The following is a 25276-nucleotide window of genomic DNA, read 5'->3' as shown; positions in this document are numbered from 1 at the left end:
CGGGCGGAGGGGCGGGGCGTGCCGCGGCGGTCGCCGGAATGACCGGCGGGCGCAGGTGCCTCCAAGGGCGGAATTTTAGGCTCCCAGACTGGCAGCTGCGCCACTTGCGACTCGTCGCGCGTCGGGGACAGACGCCACCCGCCGGCCCCAGCTTCAGGCAAGTCTCTGTAGGGACCCCGCGGGAGAGGAAACACCTCCCCCTGGGCTGGAAAAACCTGCAGCGTCGGCTGTTCGCGCGCCCACTCGCTCAGCCCCCAGCCCCAGGCGCCTCCAGTGCGCCAAATCCACTCTCCGGGTTTTGGCAGCAGCTCCAAAGGGAGCGAGCTGGAAACTGACAAAACACGACCTTTCCCCCCGAGCTGGGGCCGAGAGTAGCCGGGGGACCCGGGGCCGGGCAGGGTCGGCGCGGTGAGGTGGCCCCGCTTCCTCGAGAGTCACCCGCCCAAGACGCCCGAGCCTCGCCGGGCTAGGTCGGCTTGTGGAGACCAGGAGAGGTGGGCGCGATTTTTCGTGCAGGTGTCCAGGGTGCGGGTGGAGTCCCTTTGTCCTCGGGCACCCAGGCGCTAGCACCCCGGTGTCCCTCTTTGAACCGAGCGTCTCCCGCAACCTCTGTGTGCCGAGAGAGCTGAACGCTAACTGCTCGGAGCGAAGCAGCATCCCTAAGGGTGGCGCCAGGGCGGTAACAATGGGTGCCCATTGTACTCCGAGGGCCCGCAGGCGCTGTAGCGGCTGACCCCCGCCCGCTCTGCGGGGCCGGGGCGCAGGTACCGCGGCGGGGTGGGTCTTCGGGGCCGCGCGCGCCCTCGGGCCCGCCCCGGCCCGCCCCCTGCGCCGCCGGCCCCGCCCCGAGCAGCCCCGCCCTTCACAGGTTCAGGCTCTGCGTCCCGTCGCCGCGCGCTCAGTCGGGTTCGCACCTTCCCTGCCGACGGTGGCCGGAGCGGGCTGGGACCCCAGCGGCGGGGCTGCAGAGCTGGCCGAGCCTGGAGACCCGCGGCCTCGGGCGCCTTCACGCCGACTCGGAGTGGATAGTGCTGTGAGGTGCCGCGCGGGCCGAGCCGGCTGGATCTGCGGGTAACGGGCCGGGACTGCGTGTGCCCTCGGGAGGCGTCCGTGCGGGGCGTCCCGCCCTCGGGCAGCGGCTGGGAGCGTCGGGGTGGCTGGTGAGTTGCTGCCTGCCCAGGGCTCCTTCCTCTTTGCCTGTGAGTCTCTCCGATCCGCGGTCGTGGCCGCTTCCGGCGTGCGCCGGGTACTAGGCTTAGAACGCTCAGGGAGCGGGGATACCGAGAGCATCGCCTTCCCAGCTGGTGTCCAAAGGACCAAAGGGGACCATAAAGCAAACCGGGAGGGGTTCGGGTGGCATGACCGGGACGCAGAGCTCCACCATTTGTGCCCACCACTTTTCAGGGTGGGGCTGCACGGCTACGCTGCACCCTCTGAGCTATTGACAGCCATTCTGGGCGCGTATTGCATTTTTCCATCTGAGAACAAACCTCACATGGCTACCGCTCCCCTCCCGTCGTGGGTTGGCACCAGGACCGCACCTGGGTGCGCGTGCACATCTGCCGTGGCAGTGTCCGCCGGGTGCCCTCTCCTCCCTTGACAGGGGGCATTGTGGCAGGAGCTCCAACCTGCAGATCTGGCAGTTTATAATTTTTTTTTTTTTTTTTTTGGACGGTGGTTTCTGAACAGCTGAAGCGTTTTCAAGATTTTTTTTCTTCTTAAAACTGCCTTGACACAGACAAGTATCAGACACGTGAGGACGAATGGATCTGGCCAGTCATTTTTTTGTTATGAATTATTGTACTCCATCCCCCTCTCGACTTCGGGAGGCATGTGTTTCATCTTATAAATAGAAAGTAGCATATTTTTTGGCAGGACCTCCTTTATACTGTACAGTCTAGGAGAGGTCAGTTTAAAAATAAATATGCACTTGAATGTTGAATTACCGAGAGCCAGGCTGTGGCTGGGACAAGCTGCGTGGACAGCAGCATCAAAGCCCGGAGCGCAGCTGTGTTGAAAAGAGTAAAAGCCCCAGAGTGCAGCCCAGGCTGACAGTCAAGTAATTACATTTTGTTTAAAAAAAAAAAAAAAAAGTGAATTAAAATGAGGGCGGGAATAGGAATGTCAGGAGGGTATTGCAACATGAATCTTTCCAGCCCTGGTGTATTTGGGGGAGTCGCTGCTTATGTGTCTGGGAAGGGGGAGGGAATGGATGAATGTGTTAGGGAGACAAAGATTTCCTCCCCACCCCCAACTTTTAGGCCTCACAATATTCAAGAGTTTCTTCGGGTGCTGCCTTTTAGAAAGAACAAGAAATTAGGAGTGCAGCAGATGTCCGTATTTGAATAGCAAAGCCAGTCTTGGAGACTTCCCTTCACATCACAGGGAGACAAAAGGCTCCACATGAAGCTGTGATCATGCCGCAGGGGTATCTCGAAGGCGATTTAAAAGACTCCTATAATGTTCTAACTTAGAAAGGATCTTGAGTCTAACAACCAAGAAACTGCAGCTTCTCTTTTTTTCTGGACAGTTCTAGAGGTCTTCTCTTTGATACCACCTGTAATTTGTATGTATTGATTGGCAGTTGAGAGTCAGCTAGACCCTATGTGTGTGACACAAACCCTTTTCAGAATAGATTTAAATGCTCAGGAGGTAAGTTGGGGCAGTTATGACATGTTCAGCATTGGCACTTGTGGAATCAGGGATCACGCATATTTGTATAGTCCAGGAATGGTGGAAAGTTCTTCATTAAGTCCCCCAAAGAATGTCGATTTCCCAATGGGCCTCACTCACTGAACACAACCCTTGAGTACCAGCTTCTGGGCTCGCAGATAAGAACTTCACAGAAATTTGGAAGTGTTTCTGGATCCATGGCAGTTTCTGTTTTCCAGTGGTATCATCTGCAAGAGATTTACATTATGAATTCCATGATTGGAACATGGTGTTGTGGCTATGGCAGCAGCTACAGACATGAAATCAGATGAGCTCCCCCTTCCCTCCAAATCTGAGTGGGGAAATTCTGTTTTCTATCTGAATGTAACACGTAAAGACAGCTAAAGGAATGAGTGTTGCACTTTTTTTTTTTTTTTTGCTTTTCATTGTAAATGTAAATGTGCAAGAAGAGTAAATACAAAGCCCTAAAAATTATCACAGACGTGCTCGGATTGAGCTGGTTTGTCTATCTGCTGTCCAGCTTTCCCTTTAGTGTGGTGTTTTACATCCAACATGCTCACAAAAGCTGCCCTTTTTTGCTTCTAGAATTCATGGTATTCAACAGCAGTGGGGATAAAGTTGCTTTAACCTGTATCACCCCAAAATTTTTACCAGGCCATAAATTTTTCCCAAGCTCTCTGCCCAGTAGCCATTACATTTATCCAGTGGGTAAAGTACAATTCATAACCTGAAGAGACCCTCCAAAAAGACTGCTCTGATGTTTTCTTTGTAACTATTAAAATTCTTATTTTTGGTCTAATTTCATTTTGGCCTGGCCTAATTCTTTCTAACCAGAAATCCTGTGGACCCGATTATTCACTGATTGAATAAGAACTTCAGTCTATTTTTAAATGCAGTATGTTTGCCAGAGAATAAGGGTAGTCATTTGAAACTAGTAAATTCAGCCAGGTACAAAATCTCCTTTACCAAGGACTGAAGCCCAAGAATTCCGCTAATGCATCACGCTGTTCGGGACTTTGGATGATAAATGTACTTCCTACATGGAGCCTGTCCTGAATGCCAAGCAATCTTCTCAGCCCTTTACCTCGATTTAACTCATTTATTTCTAGCAATCATGCTGTGAAGGAAAAACTGTTACTATCCCCATTTTACAGATGTGGAAGCTGAGAACAGACCTGTTCTATACTTGCCCAAAATTACACTAAAAGGAACAAATCTAAATATGCATATGGAATTTAATTGGCACGCAGGAGTGGCTAATCCTGAATGAATGTCAGCACCTCTTTAGGGTAGGGAGATGGGGAAAAAAACCGTAAGGTTAAGAAGCCTCTCTGGAGTCAGGCTGCCCTGGGCTCATAGCCTAACTCTGGCACTTAATACCTGTGTGACTTTGAGCAAATTACTTAGCCTGCATACCTCAGCTTAGCAGTTATAAAATAGGGATAATAATATGAACTCAGAATGAAATGAGTTAAAAAAAAAAAAAAAGTAATGCACTTAGAACAGTGCCCAGTCCTGAGTAAGCACAAGAAAAGGTTGATGCTTTCATTGTTGCTTTTATCTTTTTTCCTAGGTGCTTAATACTGGCTCTCTTGTTTAATATCCATAACTACTCTTTGAGGTAGATAGTATTGTTCTTATTTTCCAGATGAGAACACAGCCTCAGAAAGGTTTAGTAACTTGGCCAAGGTCACACAGCTGAGTAACAGAATCAGGTTTGAATTCAGGCCTAGTTGACCTTGTACTAAATACCACACCCCCACCCCTGGGGGAGGGAGGCTATTAAATCTGACTCTGGTGAGGGTTTTTGACTTCTGGCAGAGAACTCATTTCGTAGTACTCTATATTCAAAGGAAGATGGCAGTAACTGCCAGCCTTGGGGAATACCACGTGAGTGATTTCATTTTTGAAGATAGTTTAGTCTCAGAGGTATGGCAACTGTCTTCTGCAGTGGATCCAGCATCAAACTGCTAGAGTTAACCTGAGCATTTAGTTTATACCAGCAATGAAGAGATGTGCTACATGAAAATGTAGGACTTGGAAAAGAAGAGGGGGGGACCAAAAAAAAAGCCCGAAACATCCAGGAACGAGCTCAGGATGAAGTGGAGCTTAGGGTGGACCGCATCCTTGTGTTGAAGTTCTGAGAAGCCAGGGGTTACAGTGTCCCATAACCAGTCTGGGTGGTCACCTCCTTCAGGCCAGTGCCCACACCCATAGTGCCTGGCCCTTCAATTCCCTGGCATCCAGTGGACATTTAATACGTGTTTCTTAATGACGCTGCTTCAGGACCAGGAGCCACCAGTAAGCTGGGCAGGAAGGTTCTGTCCTTGGCGGAAGTTGGGCCTCATTAACAGTTCCAAGTTCTACATATGCCCCGGGCCCTGCCAGATAAGTGTCTGGTGTGACAGATAGAGGGAGGGGGCCTGGGAAACCTACCAGAGGTGCCCTGGATAACCCACGGGGGGCTGGCCTGGCCTCCGTGCCTTGGATTTGTGGGATTATGATTAGCTGGGGGAGGCTGCTCAGACCTGAGGAGGGGTTCTAGAAAGAATGGCTCGAAATAACTCAGGTTGCCTCAAAACCAGGAGCAGTAGTCTTCCAGCTGTCGGCCTCCGTTTGGAATCTGCCCTTCTCCTGCCCCACCCTTCTAAAGGTTACAAAGGAAACAGCACCCCACAAACCAGGATAAATAATGTAAGTAGCCAAATAGTTTTACAGCAATGGTTGGGTATGTTTCTTTCCTTTAAAAAAAAAAAATGCCTTCCTTGGCCTTGATACATTTCTTCAGTGCCAGGTTCACCAGTATCTCATGATGATGGGCTGAGTTCGCCAGTACCTCTGGTGGAAAAGCCATTTTTAAAGTGAGACCACAGTTTTATAATATGAATCATGATATTGATATTTTATTAAAAGTTCTCTTGTTTCTGAAGAGCCAAGCAAACTGATGAATTTGGAAGCTGGTGAGTTCCAAATTAGTATTTGTTGACTCCTTGTTGCTCGCCCAAGCCATGGATTAATAGAATCCTCGAGTCTCAAATGTGAAATTAAAAGAGCCTGATTTTCAGTGATTTGGGTTTTGTTTGCGTGTTTGAAAAAGTCATTACTTACTTTCTAGCCTTCGGTTCTTTGTTAAACCGTGTTGCAGTGATAACACGTCTGCAGTTAGCTAGGACAGCACCACCTCACTGGGATGCTGAGCTCCGAATAGCATCAGGCAGGGACTCTTTGGGAAACTAGCTTGCTTAAGGTCCCTGTCTGCAGGACTTGTCAGAACGTTTAATAGGTCACTGTGTTCAGTGAATCGCCACAGGGAGACAGTGTCCAGGGTCTCAAATCATTAGCCCACAGGGCCGCTGACAGAGCTAGTCTGGCAGGAAACACACGCTGGGAGCCAGTGAGCCAGAGGCAGAAGCCACACACTGCAGTCTGCCCTGCGGAGCTGAAGGAACCCAAGGACTTTATAGAGGACCAGCCACAAGGACACACCAGAAGGTGTGAGCACACCTGTCATTCTGCTTTTTGATCAAATTAATGCAAGCCTGATGGAAACAATCACAGAGGTACCGGACGTGAGGCAACAGGGTCTGGTCTTAGCTCTGATCCAGGTGTAACGGACCTCAGGGTCTTTTTCTCATCTCTTCAGTGAGGTGTTTGGCGCTAGATCACCTCTAGCTATAGAGTCCAATGAGCCCGGAGCAGTGACATGTATCAGCATAGCTCTCTTACTAATAATAATGGAAAACCCGGATCTGCAGCGAGGCCGCCTGAGCCCGCGTGCAAGGCAGAGAACTTCAAAGCTAGGCCTCTGTTTAGACAGCTTACACACTTGGGAATCTGTCATGTTCTGGTGACAACTCGAAGGTCATATTTGTGGACACATCATTGCCAGTGATAAATCACCATGTGTGTAGTTGAAAAAGACCTGTTCAAATTCATAATCATTTAGGCTACACACATTTTTTAAACAAGGCATTTTTGGTTTAATGTGGCTTTGCCATTCCAGAATGTATTTGATTTCTTTCCCTTTTTATTTATTTTTTTAAGTTTTTTTTACCTTTTTTTTTTTTCCCCAAGGGTCAGTTCAGACATAACATTGATTTTAACACAGCAGGAGATGAGGCTCGACTGGCCCTCTGTGTCACAAGGCAAACGCTGGCCCTTCTGTGGGTAGGCTCTGCCCCCTCATCTGTGAAGCCGTGGAAGGGGAGGGATGGGGGCACAGAGGAAGCAGATAGACACTTTCCAGGCTCTTTTCTGGCTCTAGACTGCTGTCATTCTATGACTTTCTCCCCCTTGTATCTGAGGCATTCCACAGTGTCTTATACTTTGTATTGTAACACTTACTGCATTTATTTATTTATTTATTTTTAAAAGATTTTATTTATTTGACAGAGAGAGACACAGCGAGAGAGGGAACACAAGCAGGGGGAGTGAGAGAGGGAGAAGCAGGCTCTCCACTGAGCAGGGAGCCCGATGCGGGGCTCGATCCAAGGACCCTGGGATCATTGACCTGAGCCCAAGGCAGATGCCTAACGACTGAGCCCCCCAGGCGCCCCACACTTACTGCATTTAAATGATCATTTATTGACCCTTGTGGCTACCTAGCTAGACTGCTGGCTCCTTGGAAGTAGGGACTGAACCTAGTTTATATCCGCTTTCATCTTTTTTTTTTTTTTTTACAACAGAACCTAATGGAAAAACAGACAGTCTAGTCCTAGCCTGTGACGTGATTCTGCCTCTGGCACGGTCTTCTCAGTGTTGTCAGGCCAGAAGTCACGTTCACTTAGCAGCTTACTCAAATATCGCCCTAGTAATGTTACTCTTTCCCAGGCGACAGAACCCGCACGTTCAAAGGGAGGCATCTCTGGTCCTTTGGTTCTGGTGGTAAGGATCACGCAAGGTGCTCCGAGGAACAAGCCAGCCCCAGAACTTAATTCTCGGTTAGGTAGCTGTTGGTGGATGTGAGTGATTAGCCAGGAGCTGGATGAAGGCAGGTGACCTCTCACTGAGTCCATCAGCTGAAGCCACATGGCCCACCGTGTGTCTATCACAGCACCAAACTGCCAAGTGTTTTTCCTGCCCTCAGATGGCTTCAGAGTGAAACGTCTTCCACGATAATGTTGATTTTTTTTTTTGGCTTCATGTAAGTTTAATATAAGTTTCTGTTGATGAGTGTGTTTTGTTCTGTCCAGCTGTGGGCTCCCCTGTGGTACAGGTGGGGTGGAGAGCTGCCAACATGCCCCCGGGACGTTGTGAGGGGGAAACCGTGACTTCTGCCCAATTCCAGTTTTTTCTTAGAAAGAGGAATTATGCTTGGAACCAGAACATGTTGGGGGTTTTCACACAATTTAAAACAATCAGTTTATGCACGTGGCCAGATCCCAAGGTGCAAAAGAAATCAGGTTGGAGAAGGATCCCAACAATGAACTTCTGGCCTGTCTTGTTCCTTATGCAGCTCTGGCTTCTTGGAATAATTAGTAATAGTAAACTCTCTTCCCACTGATTTGTCAGCTCATTGCGTAACAGAACTTTGTCAAGCACTTGACGTGTGTTGTCTCCTCCTAAGAAGACATTGTTAGTATCCCCACTCTGCGGATGAGCAAACTGAGGCTCCCAGAGAAAATTACCGGCATTGCTTTGTACCCTTGATTTGGTACCAGGAAGGGTGGGAAAAGATGATGAACGTTTTATAAGCTGGTAGCCAGTATTTTGATTCTAAGGGTACTTAGATAAGGATTTTAAGGAAACTTAACTTCATTAAAAAATACTCTATTTTTTCCTTAAAATTCCCCGGAAACTAGATGTTTCTGCAGACGTAGAATCACAGACCCTAACATTTCACAGATGGAAGGGTCCTTATTTCGGCCCTCCTCTCTCATTGTGACAAGATAACACTAAGGCCCTAAGAGTTGAGTGACAGAAAACGAGTCCTCCCCCTTGGCCCCGTTCTCTTTCAAGCTTTTTTTTTTTTTTTTTTTTTAGCCAAAGCAAAGAAAGACAATCTTAATGTAAACCCAGTCTATTAACAGATTTTAGAATTTTTTTAGTGAAAGAGGAGGAAGGAACGGGTAGGGAAGTTGGCCCTACTTTTCTCAGTCTCCCTTCCCTCCACCAGTGGCCCAGGGGTGCCTGCCTTTAGCTCCGAGCGTTCCAGGGAACGCGGTATGAAGAACCACCGTCATAAAGTACTTTGTAATACTAAGGATAGATAAATCTTCCACACAAATCTATGATTATATCCTCTCTGCGTGTCTGGAGCTTGCATGCACTTGCCAGGGACTGCTCCTTTAAGTTAGCGTGGCCTAGAGGAGATCTCCCCTAACTTCCCCAGGCAGGAATGCTTGTCTCTGCCTCCCCTCTGGGATCCTGACTTGGGAACTCAGACGAAGCGAAGCGGGGAAAGCCTCTCCCTTTCTTCAAGCTGATTAACTCTCAAGTTGTTTTAGACTTCTTCCTCAAAGACAGCCCCACCTGGCCTCGCCATGAACTTTCATCACATGCCTAGTTCTGTCCTTGGGACCATACAGATTCCCTCCCACTTGACAGCTTATCAGATATTTAAAGAAAATAACTGGAAGCTCTTACATTTTTCTTTATCTGACCAGTAGCAGTTGATAGTAATCTGCCCAACTCCAAGAAGTCCCATTTGTTCTTAAGGCTGAGAGGTTTGGACATGGAGAGGAAGGATGCTTGTACATTCAAGGGGGAAGTTAGCCCCTTGTCAGAGTAAGGAATTATCCTCTGAGCAAGCTGGAGGTGGGAATTCCTTCCAGTTGTGGAGATTGTTCACAGGGTGGACATAAACCATTTTATCGATGACTGCTACAGACAACATGTAAGGAGAAAATGAAAGTTGTTATTTTGTTAAGAGAATGCCTCCCCTCCTTCATATTGAATCTAGTAGTGTTCTGGTTTTTCATTTGGTGTAAAGATGATGCTTGGTGTCTGCACAGCACTCAGCTTTTATAAGCCCCTTTAAGAGAAGCAGGTTTGGGGTAATAATCTCCATTTAGGCAGAAGGCAACTGGCACCCACGTGCGTCTGGAGTTCTACAAGGAGCTTGCAAGCCAAGCTCCAAGTTTTAGCCCAGGTGTCTTCTCCGCTAAGGCCTAGAACCACGGCTCGGTCTCCTGTTGTTGTGTTTGCCAGTATGTTCGTTCATTCGGTAGGTGTTTTTCTCAAGTACCTGCTCTGTGCTAGTCCCACATTGCTATTCAAAGCAACCCTTTTCTGGAGAATGTCCATTAGAGTTTCTTGAGGTTTCTTTGTACGTCTTGGGCCAAATAATCCAAATTTCCCCTTAACCTGTTTCCTTTTGAGAGGAAAGGTCAGGAGGGCAAGCTCATTGTTTCTCCAGGGCCTCATTCTTTAAAAGACTGACTTAAATGTAACTAGCGAGTCTGCATTCAGGGGCATGTATTGTCAATTTATTCTTGAGTCTTGCCTGTCTCTCTGAGACCCTATTTGCATATTGCAGTCAAGGATAGAAGCCCTTTCCCTTTCAAATAGCACGATGACAAATATTCTCTGCCTTAATGCCAAAGATCTGTAAGAGCCTAGAGAATTACTGGGACTTGCATTGGTAGGCTGTAAGACTCTTACTCTGCATGGATAGGGAAAGGTTAAAATGTCTTACAGACGGAAAAAGGAAAGAAAGCCTTTGCCACAAGAGGCCACAGCTCCGTTGTTAAATGATTTTATTTTATTTTTTTCCTGTAGGAGTCCTAGAAAGACTCCATCTTGCATTGCCAACAGGACGGGCAGGGAAGAAAGTCAAGGCAGTCTCTTTCAAACTTTCTCATTTGTTCATTCAGCAAACGTGTCCAGTGCCAACTATGAATTAAATCTAGTTGTCTCTCCCCAGAAGAAGGCAGCCTAGTGGGAGACCCAGTAATGACTGCAGCAGGTGTCATAGCTGGTGGGTTTGAGGTATAAACAAGGTACCGTAGCAGCTCTGTGTAAGAGGCCCTGGGGGAGCCGGCCAGCAATATTAGCTGCGGGGGTGGGCAGGACCCTGACTGCTAAAGTGGGCCTCACACGAGTTGTTTTATGTCCAGGCTGTAAAGGTGGGCCAGCCACTGAAGCCCGAGAGTGACAGGGTCACTTGGGCATTGTAGCTGGCTCACGCAAGGAGACAAGGTCGGAGGCAGGGAGACCCATGGGGTGGCAAATGCCCTTATGCAAGAGAGCCATCTTGAGGCCTAGAAAAGGCTGAGGCCTTGGGGTTGACGAGGGGAGACAGCACTGGGCCTTGATGTGGAGAATGAGGCAGGAGAAGAAGTTGGGGATGACAGCTGGGTTTGGGATTTGGGTGACTTCCTACCGTTTACCAAGAGGAGAGTACAGGAGGCTTGTGCTAGGGAGGCAGGAGGAAAGATGGCACAAGTTGAATAGGCAGTGCCCGGCGGGGAGCCAGGTGACGTCTAAAAAGACCAGGGGAGAAAAGTCCAATGCTGTCTGTGAAGGAGCAGTGTTTTCTTTGTGTTTGTTTTACAATTTCCAATCCACTGTGTACTGATACTGTGTGCACCACGAGTGCCTTGGGCCCACACCCAGCTCCCAAACTGGTCAGTAGCCTATCCAGGGAGAAAGATCCACCAGTCCTGTCCTTGATGGTTACAGCAATGTCAGAAGAGTTTCTAGTAGCTCACTTTTGATTTCTTTCCTCATCTTGTCATCGACTGGCCGTGGTCTGCAGAGCTACCTTGAGTAGTTAACTCGAGACTAAAATTACGTGTGGGCTAAAGACACACTGATTTGGAAGTTATCACTAGAGGGGATAGTTGAAGCCCCGGGCAGGGTTGTGATTGTAGGGGGACTGTTAAGGGTTGGGGGATGGACAACAACCATCCAACCCTGTGGAAATGCTGTATCTAAGGCGGGGGCTCAGACTTTTTCTGTAAAGAGTCAGTTCATATTTCAGACCTAAAGGGCCACGTAGCCCGTCCATAACTACCCAACTCGGACCTTGTCTTGTAAAAGCATCTCTAACAGGGTTTCCCAACCCCAGCACTACTGAGAACTGGAGCCAGATAATTCTTTGTTTGGGGGGGGGGGGGTTTGTCCTGTGCACTGTAGAATGTTGAGCATCTCCCCGGCCCCACCCACTAAATGCCAGTAGCACCACCACTCCCGGTCGTGAGAATCAAAAATATCTCTGGACATTGCCAAATGTCGCCTGGGTGGGGGCTATAGACAACCTATAAATGAATGGGCATACTTGTGTTCTAATAAAACTTTATTTACACAAACAGGCCAAGGTCTGGGTTTGGCCCACTGACTATAATTTGCAGACTCAGGGCCTAAGGGATGGACAGAGGGAAAACTAAAAGGGTTTATTCAATAATATTTGAGGGCCTCGGGTGTTCATTGCCCAGAAGGAGGCTCTGTTGGGAATCCATCATAAAGAGGAGATTTTTATCAATAGTAGCTCTTACTCATAACACCTTTGCCTACCTCATTCTTACTGAGCTTAGCACCTACCTGGAGATACCGGACATAAAATCACAAAACCAGAAAAAAAAAAAAAAAAAAAACAAATAATAGGCTCGCTAGGAGTCCTCAGAAAGCCTTCGCCAGTGCAGTACTGAGCCTGGATTACGTGAGGTGAGTAAGAGAATTTTCTCTGGGAAGGAAGTGACTAAAGCGGATCTTGGGGGATGTTATGAGTAGGGTTGATGGTAAGAAAGTGGGAGGACATTCCACATAAGGAACACAGGGTTCTTAGTTTCAGAAAGTTGCGGGGGAAGTGAAGTGTCCCCAGTGAGGGAAGGGAGCCATTGTCCCCTGTGAAAGCCGTGTGGTGGTTGTGCGAGGCCCGGTGCACGTGCTTCCTCTGGGAAAAGAATTAACGGGGCTGAATGCTGTTTTCTAGAACAGGATGTTTGTTTTTCTCCTCGAGCCTCAGGGGGCTTTCATTACTGCAAAATTTTAATCTTTTGGCTTTTCTTTTACATCAAGTCAAATTCCTTTTGAGATTCTTTTTGACAAAATTCTTTTGGCTGGTGTCTAGGACCATTTTATTCATTCTTGGTTCCTGACAAGGTGCAGTTACTATCTCTGCCTCTCACTGATGTTGAGATCATAGTGTATCATTTCTTCTTTGTCCGGTCAGACCTCGAGGCAGGTAACCTGCAGTGGCCATTCCATTCTAAACTCACTTGCATGCGAGTTGTCACGTTAGCCAACCAGCAACAATTAAGAGCACGGACTGGAGTCCAGCGGTGGCTGAAATCTCAGCTCTTCCATGGCTTTGGCTGATTTACCTGAGATACGGGCATAATCTAAGATTGCTTCCTAAGAGGTGTGTTCCAATACCCAACCTGGCCCATAGCAAACACTCACATGTTAGCCATTCATATTCACAAGTGTAAATCCCTTAGAGAAACAGGCATTTCAAATTTGCCACTTCCTTGAGGAGCCCCTATAGACTTGGACTGGGGGATGGCACTTGGGAGCAAACCAACTCATCCCTCATGATGGAAGGGGTAGCAGGGGTTATGGATTTAAAAACTTCTTGACTTGGTGTTCACTGCGTGCTTTGTGTAGCGGGAGGCAAAAAGAGAAGATCCAGTTTGTGTCCATAGACGAGCTCTCAACCTGGTCTGAGGGGACGTTCATTCATTTCTTGAACAAACATTTGTGTACAGATATTTCTATACAAATAACACAGGGGAGCCTGCCTTGAAAGTGGGGGGAGGATGGAGTGGCCACTGCTGGCTTCCAAATATCCCAGTGCTGGTATGAGGTGGAGAAGCCATATTTCAGCCCATCCACTGAGAATGAATGATTATCAAGGGCTGGAGTAGGTTGGGAGAATAACGTGGAAAATCCCATTATGTGTCCTTTCACCCTATTAGAGAAATAGAGTAATCAAGGGGCCTAAACTTGGGGGCCAAATTCTCTTTCCATATTGATAATGTCGTTGCAGCTTCGCAGATGAGGTGGGATCCATTAGTTATGGAAGCACGTGAGCAGTTCACAGTAATGGCGTCATTTGATTCACATCTGCCAAACTGCCCTGGTCCTCCCAGCCCTGAGACCGTGCCCCCATACGAAACCAGTTGTGACAAGTGAGCCAGGCATTTTGAGAGAACCTGTTCTCCTCCTGCCTTACTACAACACCCGAGGATCAATGTCTCATATTGAGTCCTCCCCAGTAACCGATTTTAATAGGAAGGGTGTGTAATGGCCCGTCTTCAGAAGTGCAGACTTTCGAGGTGGAGGTGCCGTCTTCCAGTTTTGCTTCTAAAAAATCTTTCAACTAGTACAATTAGATACCATAAATGTGAGGCGTATACATGAATTAGCAGTGAGTCTCCCATATGGTATTTTGTGGGTTTCTATAAAGCAGGTCGTAAAAGAAAAATAAATACAAGCTGTTGCTGAATCATAAACGAGAAGTCCGTTTATAAATAAGTGAAGGTGAGATGTATCAGACTTTTCTGAGTGGGTCCATAAAATAGAGTTTGCTCAGTCTGGCTGTAAGTTCATTTGCATGAAAGCTGAGCCGCTGGGGGTGGAGCTCGGGGAGTTTCACTGTCTTCGGCGTGTAGCTGTGTCATCCTCAGCTTGGATGATATGGGACGGGATAAGAATCTAAAAATAGAAATGGCATCTTCTTATCTTCTCCTGGGTGGAGTAAATAGACTAAAAATATGAAAAGCATCCCTTCAGGATGCTGTTTATTGGGTGTTCCTCTGGTTACATTTTTTTTTTTCTGTCTTATATTTTGATTGAAGATCAATGTGAAGCTTCTAACACTGATTTTTTTTTTTGCATGACTTTCAAATTTTTTGATTCAGAGAAGCCTTCCTACAGAGGTGTGCAGAAGGACTGGCATGGGTGCCCACACTGTGGTAATGTTTCAGTGTTTCTGATCCAGGAGGTTGGCTTGTCATCCCTATATTAGTAAAAACACGGCCATCTTCAAATGGACAGTCTTCTAGGTAAAGTCTGTGAGCGTTTTGACAGGCAAATGTGACAGGAGGCCATGAGGAAGTTGGCAGTGATAGTATCCTGAGAATGAGCAGGCACCCGCCACGCACCACCGAGGAGGCCTGGGATCAGGGCTGTTCCCTGTGATGTCCCCAGACCTTGATCACACATCCCACAGCCACCCACTCCATCTTTGAGAAACCTGGCTTCAAATGAGAAGCCAAAATTTAGGTCCTTGTATCTTCTGCCCAATAATCCTAGGGCCTCAGAGAACAAGTTAATCCCTTTTCTATTACAGTTGAATGAATCCTTCAGATTCCTAAAGATTTGTTTTCCCCTCCGTCTGAGTTTCCTTTCAGCTGCTCCCCTCCTTCAGCTTCTCACATGTCACGACCAAGTTCTTTGTCTCCCTGTTGGACTCCTTAGAACATATAGGAACATGTTTCAGGTATTCTTTATCCCTTCTAAAGTGTGGAGTCCAGGGGCACGTGGGTGGCTCAGTTTGCTGAGCGTCCAGCTCTTGGTTTCAGCTCAGATCGTGATCTCAGGGTCATGAGATCCAGCCCGCGCTGGGCTCTGCACTTAGCTCAGAGTCTGCTTGGGACCCTCTCTCCCTTTCCCTTTGGGCCTCCCCCCTGCTCTCTCTCACTCTTTTCTCTAAAATAAATAGATAATTTTAAAAATCAATAAAGTGTGGAGTCCAGGGTCAAATACAGTTTTCCGGGCCTTATCACAGTAGCATCTTCTTGTTGGTGGCAGAGAGAAATACCCTGAAGATGTTTGGGGGTGGAGAGGTTCTTAACTGGGTCATCATCCGTCCCTGGGACTGATGGTTCAGACTTGAAGGAGGACCTGTTTCATATTTCTGCTTGAGGCCCCGGTGGTGTGGCAGTGCTGGGTCTTGATGCCAGGAAGAAGGGAGGCAGAGTGAAGAGTGGTCAGAAGCTAGGATGTCCTTGAAGGATGTGACAACGAAGCAAGCAAGGGGAAGTCCACACACAGTCACTTCCCGAAAGTAGAAGAAAGGAAAAAGCCCGAAGGTCCCTCGGGATGGTTTCCCCACCCCCCACCTGTCCCTGTTTTTATACATGTGTGTTTCAGATTAACTTTGCAACCTATTTCGTAGGCTGCAAGAACTTTTTTACCCTCTCTCTCTCCACTAAGAATTACTCTAAAAATAATTAGTGGACCAACCAAACATTCCTTTCTTAAAATAAATGTGATTTTAAAAATCTAAACCTCTTTGTTCTTTTCAGATGAGTTGCCAGTCCAGTCAACTCTTAAGTGATTCAGGAACTGATTTTTTCGTGTGTCACTTCTTAACGAACCCTGTTTCCCCCCACCTCCTGGCCACTGCCCTGCTTTGGTCTTTTCGGCATCATTCTGTTTACCAAACGGATGGTAAGGAAATGAATCAAAGGGCCGCTTTGGGGTTTTCTTTCTTTTGTTCATTGAATTATCCCTGCTGTGATGATTTCTCTTATTAACACTGTCACTTACACTTTATTCAGTCACCAGAAAATGGAATGGCTAGCCTAAGGCCAGAAGGACACTCCAACACTGCCATTCTTAACAAAACCATGACTTTAAACTTCCCTCGAGACCTTTTGTATCCTGGAACCCCTGGATGTCTCATAAATTCCTGTAAGCGGGGGCCTGTGCATTTGCAGCTGGACTCCATGCCCCCACATCTGCCGGACGTTCTCTCTCACCTTGAGAGAGGGTGACAAGCCACTGCCCGGGGAGTTGACCCCTTTTGTTGGCAAATCTGTCCTGTTCCAGTGCCCAGGCACTGGGACCTTTGTTTTCTAAGGGATCTAATTTACGAGATGAATATTATCTCAAGTGTCATCAAAGGGGGAAAGAAGAGCAAATAGTGATCCAAGAATGCCGAGAGAGGGATTAGCAATCATGGAGAGTTCAGATTTCAGGGTCAAGGGGAGGGTTTTTGAGAAAGGGCTACACATAGGAAGATTTCTTTCTGTTTTCCTCTGTTTCTTTCGTGCCTTCCTGCCTTCTCTCTGACTTTCTGTCTTTGGATTTGAGAAAGACAGTGGGAGTACAGGAATGAGGGCAATACAAGAAAGCTGGAGAGCCCAGAGAGCCCCCCAAGTGTGGGCGGGCAGCATCCGTACCACGTGGTCACGATGGTTGGTAGAGTCTTGCCTGAGAGAAAAAGGCTAACGGTTCTCTTCGTTTGGCCTGTGGAACACCCGGAGGGCCTGCTCACCAGTTCTGGTGGAGTAGTTCACATCTGGCCCGTAAGCCCCTCCTCCCCGTCCCCCACCCCACCCTACAGCAGGCGGGCCCACCTCCTGGGCAGAGGGCAAAGCCGCTCAGGCGACAGCCTGACCCAGGCTGCCCCACTGGGATTCATCCTTGCTCTGCCTACTGCCGCGTCGGTCAGCTGCGGAGCCCAGGTCTCCTTTTCTGAAAACGGTGAGCAGAGACGGGATTTCGTGTTGGGCATTTAGAACCATCCCATCGTAGAGCATTGTGTGTGTCACTAGCTGCCATCCGGACAGGAGCTGTATGCCCAACCCCAGCGCCTCTTCCATGTGGACCCTTGCTGCGTCCTTAGGCCTCTTGCCTCTTGCCTTTTCTCCTTGCTTTCTGACTAAAAACCGTTCTCTCGTGAGGGCTTTTCCATTCTGCCAAATAACCCTGATGCTCCCTCTTAAGCGTGAATGCCTGGTCCCTGCAGCAAGGGGTGATCATCCCTTGGCCACGCTTCAGTGAGACAAGGGCAGCCCCCTCGTGAGGTCTTACCCACACACAAGCTGCCACCCTAGATTTGGCCTTTTGAACACAACTGCCACGGAATTGTTTGCATTATGATCCAGTAAGTCAGATTCAGTAGGCTTTTCGGGACCTATATTTAAAATTCTCTCCAAGGTGCAGCCTGAGCCCTAAGCAGCACATTTTTTTTTTTAATAGCTAATTGCTAATTCATTCACATGGTTCAAAAACCCCAAATCATAAAAAGATGTACAGTGAGAAGTTTCTCGCCCGCCCTCCTCTGTCGTATTCCATCCACTCCTCCCTGTGGGCGGCACCATTATTAGTTTCCTGTGAATGCTTCCAGAGAGATTTTACAGAGATGCAAGCCGAGACAAGTGTGTCTATGTACTTCGGCACCTGTTCTTCTTTCAAAGATGGATATCTTTGAGCTCTTTCTGCATCAGCACACAAAGAACTGCTTCATCCTTTTTAAGACCTGTATAATACTCATTTGTACTGGATGCACCTTAATTCAATCTAACCAGTCCTCTCCTCTGTCAGTGGACAGTTAGGTTGTTTCCAACTCCAGACTGGTGTAAGTCCCGGGATTGATAATCTTGTACATGTATTATGTAAGTGGATAAATCTCTGTAAGTAGAATTCTGGTGTTGAAGGCATGGGATTTGCAGTTTTGATAGATACTGCCAAACCACCTGCCACCCAGGTGGGATCTCTTGGGGCTCCCACCATGGGGGTCTGCACTTATCAGCCCAGTGTGTTATCACACATTTGTATCTTGAACAGGCTTTGGGATGCACCCCCTTCCTAACTGGGGAGCTGACTATGAACTCCCAGCAAGTGTGTTTATTCAGTGTCGGGACCTTCTTCTCTGGAGCCTGGCCACTTGGCTTAGAGCCTTATAGCCACGTAGCCTTGGCAAAGGGACCCAAGACTCATGGTCTGTACCTCAGTGTGTCATTTGTAAAATGGGGCTTTTAACAGTAGCAGCCTCGTGGGTTCTTGTGCATGAGCTGGTAGGTTGGAACAGGGCCCAGAACACAGAGAGGCTCTCAGTGTTGGTGGTTCCCAGGAGTGTGCGCATACCCTCCCCAGGACCAGCCACTTTGTTTCCGCTGAAGAAATTGTGTGTTAGGTTTCTGTATTAGCGGAGGCAGAGGAGATGTGGAAAGAATAGTCAGGCCAGGAAGGGAAAGGGAGGCATTGATGTCCATCGGCTGATAAGCCTGGGAGCCCAGAATATCCAAAAAGGAGGGGAGGAAGCAGCCAGTGTAAGACATCCTCCTTAATAGATTGTGATCTGTGGGATCAAGCATGGTTGCCCCTGAGCTGGAGAAGGACAGATAAGAGAGAGGGATGGGGTCGGAGTTCCATTTCCCCAGCATTTCATTGCAAATAGCAACCCATCTGAAGTTGTAAAACTGACATTTTTGTCCCAAATTCTTAAAAAAAATTTTTTTTCCCAGTGTATTTGGGAGCCCATAGAATGGGGACATAGTAGAAATTCAGTACAAATTATTGTTTGCAAAGTCCTAGAAGCCTACATCCCTGTCAGGCAGTAAACACTATATAAACATTTATAGAAAGAAAAACGCCTTTTACAGGATCTTCTCTCTTCTCCCACTCCAGTCTCTGCCTGTAGCCCTTGTGGCCTTCACTCACCAAGCCTTTCCTTACTTTTTGTCGCTTCCTTCCCACCTTTGTGTCCGTGCCGCTGACATAAAACCCAGCTTCGACCAGGCTGAGCCAGCCTCTGGCGAAGGGCTTGCAGTGCCCATGGCAGTGGCCGTGGTCATGGTCAAGGCTGTGGCCAGGCGGGGAGGGAAGGAGGGCTGGGCGTTCCCCCCCCCCCCCCCCCCCCCCGCCCAGCCTTCCAGGCACAAGTGTTTCCTCTCCCTTCTCCCCAGCTCACCCAGTCCTTGTTCAAGTGCAGGGCGATGGTGCGGGATGCCGTCAGCAGGGCAGGGAACTGTTTGCTGGCTGCATCTACATGGTATTTTTCTGCATAGTTTGAAGTGCTCTGCCTCGGGTTCTGGCCTTGCATAACCCTGACTCCACCAGCTGACCACGGGCAGCCCTCACTTGCCCCTGGGTTATGGTGGACACACTGTATCTTTCCCCGGCAGCTGTTGTCCTGGCCGTGTGTGCTGAGGACACCACTCTGGTGGGCACCTGTCCCTCGGGCTGCCTCCCACCTTCTTTGGGCTCCCCGGTGGTCCCTGCAGGTTGTCATCCACCATGCTGTGCCCAGAGGCGCAGGAAGGCAAGGCCAGCTACCCCAGGTGGCAGGGGCCCCGGGCTGTTAGACAGTTACCAGGAGGTTCTGATGTTGGGATCCAAGGCTTTGGATTTGTAACATCTGTGACTGCCACCAGACTCAAATTCGAGTGAACATTGAGAGAACATCTGGACCCACCAGACTGGCTTCTTACACACGCATGTCCCCTTCTTTGATATCAAGCACCTCTTGTTAGTAACACGGTGTTTCCTTGGGATCCTAACCTCAAGTGGGAAGCAGAAGCTCGGGGCACCTTTGTGTGGCTACAGCAGAACACCTCGGGGAGCTTTTGGAGCCAAGATCAGGACTAAATAGAAAAGAAAGATGGCAAGTGTGTGGTCCCAGGTGACGGCTAGGTTAGTGAACTCCGGATACAGTCCGCCTTGCGCACTGCCTGGGCCTCCTCCCCACACACAAAGCCAGGGCATGGTGGGCCTCTCCAGCTCATCGTTCTCCACCTTGTCGAGCCTGGGTACAAGCCAGTTCCCAAACAGAGCTAATTGGTACCTTGCCAGCAGGTGCCAGGGCACAGTTCTTTCCACCCGCTTCGGGGAAATGGATTTAAAATTCTCGCCAAAAGGAAAGAAGTACGCAGCAGACACAGACGGCCTCTGGCTGCTACAAAGCGAATGTGACTGGCTCTCCCTTCAAGCCACCACCCGACTCAGCCCTTTGAGTATTGATTGATATATTTATCTATTTGCTCTGCTGCCGATGGGAGGAGAGCCTGATGAGAGAGGTCTTAGCCGAGGCATTTCAGGAATTCCCGCTATGGGAAAGGTTTTAACTTCCCCATGTCAGCCGGTGTGACTGAAGAGTTAGAGGATTATTTTTAAGAGACGAAGAGTTTCTCCTCTGTAGGATGAGAACCTGGAGCCCCACACCTCCTAGCTTAGCACTTCTGATTGTGTTAAGTAGCACATGTGAGGAGGGTGTGTGAGTTTTCCATGCTGGTAACACATGACCACAAGCTCGGTGGCTTACACCACCCCCTAGAGATTGCCCCACAGTTTCTGTGGGTTAGGAGTTCAGGCAGGGCTTCGCTCCAGGGTCTCATCAGGCAGTGAGCCAGCTGTCAGGGCTGCAGTGTCATCAGAGGCTCAACTGGGGGGAAAATCCACTTTCAGTTCCCACAGGTTGTTGGCAGAATTTATCTCCGTCAGCCCTCCCTCAGCACAGCAGCTTACCTTCCCAAGGCCAGTGAAGGGAGTCTTTCTCAGTCTGCTAAGATGGACTGTTTCATAATACAACCTACCCAGGGGGATGTCCCATCCCCTTTGCCATATTCTGTAGGTTAGAAGCAAGTCCCAGGTTGTGCCCACAAAGGCATTAACACCAGGAGCCCTATCACGGAGGTTTCCTTGGGGTTCCGCCCACCCCAGAGAGAGGATATGTGCTTTACCAGTAAATATTCCAAAAGTATTCCCAAGTGAAGACCCAGCCTGTTATAGATGATCACGCTGTTTTGTTTTTTTTTTTTTCTGTGAAAAGAAGCAGTTTTGTTATTTTGCTTCCATCTCAGAAGGACTCAAGTCCTGAAACCCTTGACCGCCCAGTTCTCCGTGCCACAACCTGATTCCAGCTGCAGCTCTTCTATTTACTGACTGTAGGTGATTGAGAAAGGGTGATTAATTTTTTGACCCCCAAATCCCTGTTTTCTCATGTGTAAGAATGCAGTTCGCTGCATAAATAGCCACTGTCACTTAGTAAATATTTCCAGTCCCTTTGCTTATAAGACTATTCACTGTATTGCATTAATTTTATTTAGACACGGGACTCAACAACAAAATACTGTCAGTCTTGCTAGCGTGAACACCAGACAAAAGAGAAAACACATTGTAAAGCAAATCCACTTGTATCTAAGGAGCTGAAATCACTCTGGTCATGTGCTGACAGCCATTCTTATGATAGAGGAAAAATCTAAAATCTTAGACATGTGCAGAAAATTGTGTCCATGACCATGTTTAAAAAGTGCTGATGTCATAGGTATGAGGTTTTTCAATCTCTTTCCTTTTTTTTTTTTTTCTCCCCCTGAAATAAGACTAAGATTAGTGGAGCCTTAGTAAAAGACCCAAAGATTAAAGTTTTTATCCGAAGATTCAAGTTTTTATCCTCCTTGATAGAGGGAGAAGACAAAATCAAGCTTGGCTTTTCACAGGCTCTTGTGAAGAAGGCAGGCCCCAGTGAACCCCGAAGGACCAGCAACTATAACCTGCTCTGGTTTCCTTTCCAGGTTTCTCCTCGTCGTGGAAGGGGTTGGATGATGTCCCTGGCTCTCCAGGACGCCCCTCCTTGGCTGTAACTGCAGGAAGGCCTCTTAAACCCCGCTCATCTCCCAGCCACTTCTGGAAGCTACTTGAGAAAAAAAAAATGATGTGACAGATCCTATCAGAAAGGATTTTCGGAAACCTAACACCTTCGAAGAAAGTGGCCCTTTTCCCTTTCTCAAAGTAGACATTCTCCAATTCCAAAATGCCAGCCAAGACCCCGATTTACCTAAAAGCTGCCAATAACAAGAAAGGCAAGAAATTTAAACTGAGGGACATTTTGTCCCCCGATATGATTAGCCCTCCCCTCGGAGACTTCCGCCACACCATTCACATCGGCAAAGAAGGCCAGCATGACGTCTTCGGCGACATCTCGTTCTTGCAAGGGAACTACGAGCTGCTCCCAGGAAACCAGGAGAGAGCGCGCCTGGGCCCGTTCCCGGGGCACAGCGAGTTCCTGCGGGCCAACAGTACCTCTGACTCCGTGTTCACGGACACGCCCTCCCCCGTGCTCAAAAACGCCATCTCCCTCCCGACCATCGGAGGGTCGCAGGCGCTCATGTTGCCCTTGCTGTCGCCGGTGACGTTTCATTCCAAACAGGAGTCCTTTGGGCCGGCCAAGCTGCCCCGGCTTAGCTGTGAGCCGGTCGTGGAGGAAAAGGCCCCGGAGAAGAGCAGTCTGCTGGGGAACGGGACGGGCCACCAGGGAGACGTCTCGTGGGGCTCCAGCGGCTCCGCGTCGCAGTCCAGCCAGGGCAGGGACAGCCACTCCTCCAGCCTCTCCGAACAGTACCCCGACTGGCCGGCTGAGGACATGTTTGACCATCCCGCCCCATGCCAGCTTGTCAAGGAGAAGACAAAGTCGGAGGAGTCCCTCTCCGACCTCACAGGTTCCCTCCTCTCCCTACAGCTCGATCTGGGGCCCTCCTTTTTGGATGAGGTGCTGAATGTCATGGATAAAAATAAGTAACGGACACCGCCGACTCTTGGCCTTTGGGGGGAAAAGGTATCAAAAAATAAAAACTAAACTAAACCACAGTCGAAGAGAAGAGCTTCACTGGCTATGTGTGCAGTTTGTGTGATGGGTTTTCTAAGATAATGTTCCTACGAAATATTTTTTGTACCTATTATGCCCTGTTTGCAAAAACAGAAAGGCAAAAAACAAAAACAAAAACAAAAACAAAAAACGTCCTGGCAGAAAGGAAGTGAGTCATTCAGAACCCATTTTCGGCGGGTATTGCTGATGTTCAGCTCACATTTTTTATTTCCAGAAACGTAAGAACTCTGGCTCGGCCAGGATTGGCACTAGCTACGAAGGGCTGCTCAAGTCACGTTAAAGAACTTGACAATACTCCAGCATTTTCTGAGCAAGAAGTCAAAATTTATTTAACACCTAAGCCTTTTTTTCTAGACTCTTTTCTATATTACGTTATTTGGGCTCATCATAGCAAATTCTTCAGTGTTAAAACTGTTCTCTGTTCTCACATTTGAACAACTCTATGGGTTTGGGGGATTTTCTCATAGCTCTTATATATCCCTATATATTATATCTATATCGCGCAATTTTGACCGTCAGCTACATGTTGGTAAGACACAAGCAAAGTATTACTGTAACTAAGTTATTTTTAAAGTTAAAATATATTTTTATGTGCCTTTGGCTTTTTATTGCAGAGTCTACATTTTATAGATACTACATCAGATGTTGTCATTTGACTTGTCTCCATTGGGGTTCCATTGTAAGCTGCGTATGTATATGTTTGGAAAAGTGTATTCATACTTAGCTTTATTTCTTTTTCTTCATCTGTTAGCATACTTTTCAGAGCACCCAACAATGGATTGTTAAATATAAGGGCACAGGTTACTCATGATGCTTCTGCAGAGACTGTGGGCTACACCATATAATGTTATTTGGAAATATAGGTATTTTAGTACAGTACATAACTTGCATTACATAGGTACTTCATGCGACACAATAAAGAGTAAATGTTAAAATGAAGTTGCTTGTTTATAGTAATAAACAAAAGTGTAAGAGAATAATAATATTTTCCTTAAGTTCAGGGCTAGAAAAATTGCTTCTCTAAAGTGTATGTGAGCCTTTAAAATAAGAGGTGATTTCCATCCACTCTGCAATTTTGAGTTTTGCCCAAAGGTTTGAGATTCCAGAAACAGGACCCTTCAGTGTTAGGAAAAATGAACGTGTGAGATCAGAATTTTTAAGTCAACACTGATGCCAGCCTCTCAAAACTCATTTCTGTGAAGAACCTCACTCTAATACACTCTGTAGCAAACTCTTGTAACCCCAATCCCGTCCCTGTTAGACAGATGTTTCCTGGCTACAGGTGCCATATAAACCAGATGAAGGAGGCTAAAAAGAAGGCAGTAGAAAATACCCACCCCCGCCGCCCGCCGCTGCCACGGAGAGATGCCTGAGGACATCAGTTAAGGAAACAGGAAGAGGAAATGTACACAGCAGTTCCTGTCCTGTCAACCACCCTTCCCCCCTTCAAAGTCAAACACTTGCACATAATAACTTTCATTTCTCCTAGAACTATATCCCTGAAGTGACTTCCTCTTCCCAAATACGTCAATGATTGTCCCACCTGGTTGGGGGGGATGTGGGGGTAGGGACACAAGACAACTCACCAAGTAGAAGAGGAACCCGGTTTCCCTAGAGCACCGAGTACCGGCCTTCTTAACTTCCCAGCTGCATTTCTAGCCCATGATTTTCTAGTGTTCTTTTTCTGTCAACCGGACCCATTCAACACTCCCCATCTACGTTAGTGGTCACATTTATTCTCATTTTACTCTTCATCTTCAGCATGGCCTCAAGGAAAAGGGTAAACTATTAGCTGAAACAGTAATGTTTGCACATTTCCTCTGCTTGGGTTTATTTGATAGAATCTAAGTAATAATGCATCCTTGCGGGTATTTAACAATCACACTTTGGGCACTCTCACATAGAGCCTCCCATTAGGTTGGGTAGGTATAATTGAGAGGGCACAAACATGCCCCTCTTAGAGGGGAAACAGCCACATCCTGCTTGTGATTTTGCGAAGTCATTTCTCCCGTGGCAGCCCTTATAATACTTGGTTCCTTCTCCAAGGAGCAGGTGCAGAGCTGGTGGGGGCTTTCTGCAAAAAGGCACTTTCAACTTGCACCTGCCGAGAGCTGAATTGACGTTCCCAGTCTGTGAACATTCTCCCACTTTTAACCTAATTTATCAAGATGGACTTTATTTGCAAACTCAAAAGGCTCAGCCACTTGTGACCCAACAACTAGAAAAGAGACCATGCGATTTGTGTTAAGTAGAGACTCTTTTGTGTTGTAGGCAAGGTTCTTGGAGGTGATCTTTTCCCTGGACATTGAGACCTAACAGGACACC

General features: G+C 47.8%; 1 protein-coding gene across 3 annotated transcripts; it reads left to right on the top strand.

Annotated features, from left to right (window-relative positions):
* Nucleotides 1-348: 348 nt before the first annotated feature.
* Nucleotides 349-24104, top strand: CDC42EP3 (CDC42 effector protein 3). 3 transcript variants are annotated; one of them, XM_027622774.1, is made up of 3 exons: nucleotides 879-1160; nucleotides 5259-5367; nucleotides 21861-24104. In XM_027622774.1, the coding sequence occupies exon 3, from the start codon at nucleotides 22100-22102 to the stop codon at nucleotides 22862-22864; it is 765 nt and encodes a 254-aa protein (XP_027478575.1). In that variant the 5' UTR covers nucleotides 879-1160; nucleotides 5259-5367; nucleotides 21861-22099; the 3' UTR covers nucleotides 22865-24104. The 3 variants fall into 3 exon arrangements, with proteins under 3 accessions (XP_027478576.1, XP_027478575.1, XP_027478574.1); XM_027622775.1 differs by lacking the exons at nucleotides 879-1160; nucleotides 5259-5367 and adding an exon at nucleotides 349-494; XM_027622773.1 differs by lacking the exon at nucleotides 5259-5367.
* Nucleotides 24105-25276: the final 1172 nt, after the last annotated feature.

Source organism: Zalophus californianus, chromosome 8 (genome assembly GCF_009762305.2).
Source record: "Zalophus californianus isolate mZalCal1 chromosome 8, mZalCal1.pri.v2, whole genome shotgun sequence".
Lineage (NCBI taxonomy): Eukaryota > Metazoa > Chordata > Mammalia > Carnivora > Otariidae > Zalophus > Zalophus californianus.
The sequence above is the reverse complement of the archived record's forward strand: the minus strand, read 5'-3'. Positions and strand labels throughout refer to the sequence as shown.